Source organism: Polyodon spathula, chromosome 46, assembly GCF_017654505.1.
Source record: "Polyodon spathula isolate WHYD16114869_AA chromosome 46, ASM1765450v1, whole genome shotgun sequence".
NCBI lineage: Eukaryota > Metazoa > Chordata > Actinopteri > Acipenseriformes > Polyodontidae > Polyodon > Polyodon spathula.
The window spans coordinates 577,277-584,599 of record NC_054579.1 but is presented as its reverse complement, the minus strand read 5'-3'; the positions used below and the strand labels follow the sequence as shown (position 1 = coordinate 584,599).

The 7,323-nt window shown below is 50.6% G+C and overlaps 2 protein-coding genes across 2 annotated transcripts in view; one reads left to right on the top strand and one right to left on the bottom strand.

Moving 5' to 3' along the window:
- Positions 1 to 2,925, bottom strand: part of LOC121306075 (meiosis inhibitor protein 1-like) — a 19,672-nt gene extending 16,747 nt beyond the window's left edge. Inside the window, exons 1-6 of the mRNA XM_041237778.1 lie at positions 2,791 to 2,925; positions 1,838 to 1,961; positions 1,369 to 1,419; positions 581 to 682; positions 354 to 467; positions 21 to 230 (exon numbers count right to left, since the gene is read on the bottom strand). Of these exons, the coding sequence (XP_041093712.1) occupies positions 21 to 230; positions 354 to 467; positions 581 to 682; positions 1,369 to 1,419; positions 1,838 to 1,961; positions 2,791 to 2,925 (736 nt within the window). The remainder of the gene's footprint in view (positions 1 to 20; positions 231 to 353; positions 468 to 580; positions 683 to 1,368; positions 1,420 to 1,837; positions 1,962 to 2,790) is intronic.
- Positions 2,926 to 3,859: 934 nt separating this feature from the next.
- On the top strand, positions 3,860 to 6,973 carry LOC121306208 (GTPase IMAP family member 4-like). The gene is made up of 3 exons (XM_041237963.1): positions 3,860 to 4,209; positions 5,116 to 5,972; positions 6,142 to 6,973. The coding sequence occupies exons 1-3, from the start codon at positions 4,206 to 4,208 to the stop codon at positions 6,790 to 6,792; spliced, it is 1,512 nt and encodes a 503-aa protein (XP_041093897.1). The 5' UTR covers positions 3,860 to 4,205; the 3' UTR covers positions 6,793 to 6,973.
- Positions 6,974 to 7,323: the final 350 nt, after the last annotated feature.

Genomic DNA, 7,323 nt, shown 5'->3' with positions numbered 1-7,323 from the left:
CTCTCCTCTCCCTCTCTCACCCAGGCAGTTGATGTGCAGCTCCTTGCTCTGAGCTCTGCTCATGATTGTCAGCAGTCCTGTGCACAGCCTGTCTCTGAAGAGCGCAGAGAGCCTGTCCTGGGCTGCCGAGCCTCCTCCTCCATACAGCCTCCCGAACGCAAAGCACAGAGAGGCCTGGACCCCCTCGTCAGGGAACAGGAGCATTGCAGAGAGCTGCTGCAACAGGGGCACTGACAGAGAGGAGAGGAGAGAGGAGAGAGAGAGAGAGGAGAGGGGTGAGAGGAGAGAGGAGAGAGGAGAGAGGAGAGAGAGAGGAGAGAGGGGAGAGAGGATAGGTTCTGAGTCCTGCTTACTGTGTTCCAGCGTCAGCCTCTCAGCTACGCCCGGGAGCGAGTCCAGCAACTTCCCCAGGAAGGTGAACAGGGGCAGGCAGCGCCTCACGCTGGCCGGGCTGAGCAACTGCAGAAAACACACACACACACACACACACACACAAGGAAGGAAAACCAGACTGCGTTGAATTCAATAGGAAAATTGATTCGCAGGGACAACAGGACTCTTGCTGTGAATAATATCTTACTCTCAGGCTCATGGGTTTTGTTGCTCACCTTTGTTTCACACTGCTCCAGCACGCAGTGTAGAAGCAGCTCTGACTTCAATTCCACCAGGAGCTGAACCAGCACTGAATAATCAAACACAAACACACACACAATGCAAGAGCGCCTGGGGGGGGGGTGGGAGGAAAGGCGGGTTCACAACAGCTCCCAGCATGCCTCTGCATTCACAGTAACAGCAAGGGCTGCTGGGAGCTGTAGTCCTTTACAGAAACCCCCCCCCCCCCCCCCCCCACAGACAAGCGTCACGCTAAACACACCCAGATCCGGATCGCCGGCCCCCTTCCTCGCTTGCCTGCCTGAAGAACTACAGCTCCCATCACCCCTCGCTGTTACTGCTGCTGCCGAAGCATGCTGGGAACTGTAGTTTATAATTCGGCTTTCTACAGATTCAAGGGGTGGAGAGCTCTCTGGTCCTGGGGACCCGCCCCCTTGCTGTAATCTGCTCTCAGTCACTTCACCAGACCCTGACCGGAACTGACTGACAATCAGCTTAATTAGCTGCGATCGTTTTTAAAAAAAAGCCACACGCTATGTAAGCGACTTGAAATCTGCAGCTTTGGAGAACGACTCTAAAAAGCCTCTGATTGAAGCAAGTGCTCGCAGAGAGAGCCAGCCGACACAGCAGTAGGGGGTGGGGGTCACCCCAGGACCGCGGTCCAGAAGCTGTGCTCTGGTATTACACATTAGGCGGGCGCTCTCTCCTCTCCCGCGCAGCGTGACCGGGGAAAGGGAGGCTGGTTCTCACTCTGACCTTGGATGACCTGCTCGATCGCAGAGGCGTCTTCGGCGCTGGGCAGCAACGCTGGGGGAAGCAGGAACAGAAACGCAGGCGGTGAAAACACAGCAGCAGAGCTGCTTTCAAAACAGCTTACCAGACCTTACAACGAGGCACGTTTCTCTATTCTAAACAGGGATGGGAACCAGACTCTGTGCAGCGGGAGTCTTATTATTAAACTCCTAGTGAAAGCAGGACTGGATCACACTGCTGTGCAGCGGGAGTCTGATTATTAAACTCCTAGTGAAAGCAGGACTGGATCACACTGCTGTGCAGCGGGAGTCTGATTATTAAACTCCTAGTGAAAGCAGGACTGGATCACACTGCTGTGCAGCGGGAGTCTGATTATTAAAGACCACAGTACACACACACACACACAGAGGCACACAGTCCTAAATTTTAATATGAGTTAGTTTCCAAACCCCGAAGAGGCCCCGTGTCTTACCCAGCAGAGTCCCAACAAAATGCACGCAAACACGGCTGTCTTGCATCAGCAGCTCCGCCACCTCGGCCGGGAAGCGTGTCATGATGCTCTTGAAACAGGAGAGGGCGTGCTTCTTCCGAACCACCTGTGATTAAGAGAGCCCGGTGTTACCCAGCAGAGTAGAAACAAAATGCACGCAAACAGGGCTACTTGCATCCCAGCAGCCTCCGCCACCTCGGCCGGGGCGAGTCATGCTGGGAGCTGTAGTTCTTGAAACAGGAGAGGGCGTGCTTCTTCCGAACCACCTGTGATTAAGAGAGCCCGGTGTGTGCCGCTGTGTAGAATGCACTTGCCAGCTAGGACTACGGCTCCCAGCATGCCTCTGCACCCGCGGCAATGGTGAGGCATGCTGGGAGCTGTAGTTCTTTACACTGTGGTCGCGATACAGACCTCTATTATAATACAGAACTACGGCTCCCAGCATGCCTCTGCACCCGCGGCAATGGTGAGGGATGCTGGGAGCTGTAGTTCTTTACACTGTGGTCGCGATACAGACCTCTATTATAATACAGAACTACGGCTCCCAGCATGCCTCTGCACCCGCGGCAATGGTGAGGGATGCTGGGAGCTGTAGTTCTTTATGCTGTGGGTCTCGTATCACAAGCGATACAGACCTCTATTACGATACATCATGTACAGCTGCGGGCAAAAGCTTAGCAGCATCACCCTCTATATAGAATGAACTAATTCAGCTTCATAGAGTCCATTATTATTATTATTATTATTATTATTATTATTATTATTATTATTATTATTATTATTATTATTATTATTATTATTATTATTATTATTACTAATTACAAGTCACCTCACAATATTACCACCTCACACCACCGACTTCACAGACGGTATTTGCATCAGTAGCAGTATTATTATTATTATTATTATTGTGTAATTTTAATATATTATTTTACTGAGATGCCGCTGTCCTCCAGCATCTCTACCAGGCAGGCTGCGCAGAGCCGCTGAGCGCCGTCCGGCGAGCCGAACCGAGCCGCCCACTTCGGGTCGTGTCTGAGGTGAACCCGCTCGCAGAACACGCCCGACATCGCGCAAAATTAACCGATATTCACTTTCTTTATCGATTAAAACAACCACATTTCCACACAGAAACTCGAAGAGTACCTTACAAAAATATTAAAATAAACCTTTTATATATACATTAAAAAAAAAAAAAAAGTAGGCTAATATCATGAAAGGTTTTTCTAACTTTTTTGTCACGGTTTGTAATCTGTAATTTAATCTGAATAAATAAATATATATATTTTTATTTTATTTATTTATTTATTTTTATTTTTATTTTTTTTGAGTCCTGTCGTTTTTTTTTTCGAAGCGGTTTTGCCGCCGAGGAGACGCTCGGCTCCTCTCGAGACCGAATTGGCGGGAACCAATTAAAAAAAAAAGAATAAAAAAAAATTGAGTTGCTAGGGAGGGTTTGCCGACGCGCTGATTGGACAGTAAATTGACCAATCGGATCGTAATCGGTCGAGCCATGACGTATCGCGCTCCGCTCCTGCACAGTCGCGATATAATCATGAAACACTAATTTAAAAAACATTAATTATAAAAATCAGAACATTCTAGGCAGAAAAGCAATAGTTCTCTTCAAATGTATAATACTATTATGTATTCTGCATAAGCATGATGTACTGTAATAATAATAATAATAATAATAATAATAATAATAATAATAATAATAATAATAATAATAATAAATATTATTATAACGCTGCTAACGATGTCAGATACTCACCCCCCCAGTCTCTGGAAGCCTCTTTGGGAGAAAAGCCTCCGCTGAAGACTCCTTAATAATAATAATAATAATAATAATAATAATAATAATAATAATAATGTATAAGCTAGGGTAGGAGAGCATCAAATAGGTAAACAGAAAGTTTATTTATTTTTGTCACCTGCTTTAAGTTTTGTACCCAAAATAACTTTTTTTTTCCTGTAACCACACGTGATCAGAAAACGCAAATCAACTTACTTTCGTTTTACTGAAACATATTGGGGGAGGGGGGGTGAAACACACACACACACCCCATTATTTATAGGAGCCTGACTTTACACCCCTGTGTGTAGGAGGAGAAAATAAACAGGGCAAATATCAAACGAGACTTTGACTCAAACAGGCAGAGAGCAGCAAGGGCAGCGCTCAACCGCAAACGAGTGAGACGTGTATTTATTTCCTTTGCAAATATCACTGCGGTGTTAAAAAAAAAAAAAAATAAAAAAAAATAAATAAACAAACAAATAAACGGAACAAATCTTGATCTGAAAGCTCAAGAGAAGACGAGAGAAGCGAGAGGGGAAGTCTCGCTGCAAAATGGGTGAGCTGCTTGTTTATTTTTAAAGTCGCTGTAGTGACTAAAGATAATTCCTGATCTCAAAAACTCAGTGTGATGGGGTTTAGCTGAAGCGGGACCCGGCTGGGCTACACGGGGTACTTTCTTGTTATTTTCTGGTTGGGTTCAGAGCCGAAATAAAACTTCTTCAAAAGGGAATCCTCGTTGGAACGCTGTGACGTCACCGCCCCTGCTGTTGCTACGCGGTTCGAACGCTCCCGTGTTTACCTTGGAAACGCGCCATCTATCGCGCAGCCAGCGATGTACGGCGCAATTCAAACAGTAAACAGGGCGCTGGCGGAGTTATACGCAGATAATCGGCGTTCGCTCGCTTTTTAATTTAGTAACGTCTTATATAAGGGATACAGCTTAGTCGTTTCTGCTCTGTCTTTAGACGCACACTGGACTATGTTGTGACTTTGGGCTAGAAACTGCAGAAATCTGGCAGCCCTGCCGCTTACATGAACAAGCCCAGCGTCGGGGTCTGTAGCTGTTTCGACACGAACAGCACCTGAGGCGGGGGGGGGGCAGGGGGGGTCTCAATAACAAACATATCTGTTCATGTTTATCTGTTCAATTTATCTGTTCAACTCTGCCAAATGCGGTATTTGTTTACCACGACGCCTCTGGGCGCTGGTATGCATGTCTCTGCTGTATATATTCACTACAGCGCCCCCCTCTGGGAGCTCTCTAGAAACAAGCCCAATCCCGCTTGTTTTTATAAGCGGACTTGGCAAACGCGCGTTTGGAATTGGAATCAGAATGTCAGCTGTAATTGAATTGGAATTCCAATTATAATTGACCCCAGCGCTCTCTCTCTCTCTCTCTCTCTCTCTCTCTCTCTCTCTCTCTCTCTCTCTCTCTCTCTCTCTGCATTGTTCTCTGTTTCAGGACCCCCCACTCGCCCCTCTGAACTGAGAATGGTGCTGCTCGGGAAGACCGGGGTTGGGAAGAGCGCCTCTGGAAACACCATCCTGGGCAGCAAGGAGTTTGACTCCCACACGGCCTCCTGCTCCGTGACCCGGGAATGTCGGAAGGGCTCTGTGAAGGTCAGGGGTCGGCGCCTGTACGTGGTCGACACCCCGGGATTCTTCGACACCCAGCTCCCCAAAGACGAGTTTGACCGGGAGATCGCGCGCTGCGTCTCCCTGTGCGCCCCAGGGCCCCACGCCTTCCTGCTGGTGATGCCGGTGGGGCGCTACACGGAGCATGAGGGGGAAACGGTGCAGCAGATCCAGGAGAGGTTCAGCGAGGAGGCCTGGAGGCACACCCTGGTTCTGTTCACCCACGGGGACGAGCTGGGAGGGGAGCCCCTCGAGGAGTTCGTGAGGCAGAACCCGCGCCTCCAGGAGCTGGTGGAGAAGTGCGGGGGCCGCTGCCACGCCTTTGACAACGGGAACACGGGAAACCGCAACCAGGTCCGGGGGCTGCTGGGGAAGATCGACGCCATGCTGGAGGGCGCGGGAGGAGGAGGAGGAGGAGGAAGAGGAGGAGGCTGCTACACCAACGAGATGTACCGGGAGGCGGAGGCAGCGATCGCTCGGGAGACAGAGAGGAGAGTCAGGGAGAGGCAGGCGGAGATACGCAGGGAGGAGGAGGAGATCCAGCAGAGGGAGGCGGGGATGAGGCAGAGGGAGAGGGCGGTACGCGAGCAGCGGGAAAGGATGGAGGCGGAGAGGGAGAGAGAGAGGAGGGAGGTGGCAGAGGAGAGGAAGAGGCTGGAGCGGTCCAGAGAGGAGCTGGAGCAGGTAAAACAGAGGTATTGTATATGTAGCTAAGGCCAAAAGTTTCCCTATAGAAGGAGCTTGCTGGTTAAGACTACGGCTCCCAGCATGCCTCTGCACCCGCAGCAATGGCGAGGCATGCTGGGAGCTGTAGTTCTTAACGCTGTGGTCCGGTCTCACATTATGTGTTCAGGCTGAAACTGCAATGAAAGGAGAGCGGGAGAGGAGAGCGAAGGAGAGAGAGGAGGAGGAGGCGAGACGCAGGTGGGAGGCAGCCATCCGAGCGAGAGAAGAGGAGGTGAGCCGGAGAGAGAGAGAGATGGAGGAGCGCGAGGAGCGGCGGGAGAGGGAGAGGGAGCAGGAAGAGAGGAGGGCGGAGGAGGAGAGAGCCGGGCTCAGGAGAGAGAGGGAGGAGCTGGCCGCGGCGAAGAGAGAGTGCGAGAGACGAGCCAGAGAAAAGGCAGAGAGGTGCAACGGCTTTATAAAGAAGATGCTGACAGTGCTGGCCGGGGCGGCAGTGGGAGTGGGGCTGGGGCTGATGCTGGGGGTCAAGGCCGGGGTCAAGGCTGTTAATATCCTAGCAGGTACAGGGTTGCTAAATTGGACAAGACCCGCGGCAGTGGTGGGGGTAGCAGCGGCGATAGGAGGGGTAGTAGGAGGGGTAGCTGGGGGGCTGATCGGAGCGGAGTGTGACAGCCCTATGGAAGCAGTAAGAGCGGTGATAGAAAGAGAGCAGGAGATGGAAGAGAATTTGCGCAGTGTGATCGCACCGGGGGGGGGGGCGCTCCTCGGAGTGCTCGGGCAGCTGCCACGTCAACCCAAGGCTAAATTAAATTTACACTAATGATAATAATAATAATAATAATAATAAATAATAATAATAATAATAATAATAATAATATCACTATCATCAGCGCAGCGTCAATATGAATGAGCGTTGCATTGTGCGTCACACTACAGTTTAAGAGGTGTGTTAATGTCTTCACTCTTGTTTATCATGAATAAAGACACGGTTCTGTTGGAAATTCATGACTCTGTGTTGTGATTAAAGGCTGGGCTGCTTGCATTACCTGCGCAGACAGACAGCCCAGCGCAGACACAGAGCCCTGTGCAGACAGAGAGCCCAGCGCAGACACAGAGCCCTGTGCAGACAGAGAGCCCAGCTCAGACAGAGAGCCCTGTGCAGACAGAGAGCCCAGCGCAGACAGAGAGCCCAGCGCAGACAAAGAGCCCTGTGCAGACAGAGAGCCCAGCGCAGACACAGAGCCCAGCTCAGACAAAGAGCCCTGTGCAGACAGACAGCCCAGCGCAGACACAGAGCCCTGTGCAGACAGAGAGCCCAGCGCAGACAGAGAGCCCAGCGCAGACAGAGAGC

Excerpts from the sequence above, each read along its gene's own strand:
- LOC121306208 (XM_041237963.1), top strand. Across the intron at positions 5,973-6,141 it reads CCAGAGAGGAGCTGGAGCAG|GCTGAAACTGCAATGAAAGG; the intron begins GTAAAACAGAGG and ends TTATGTGTTCAG.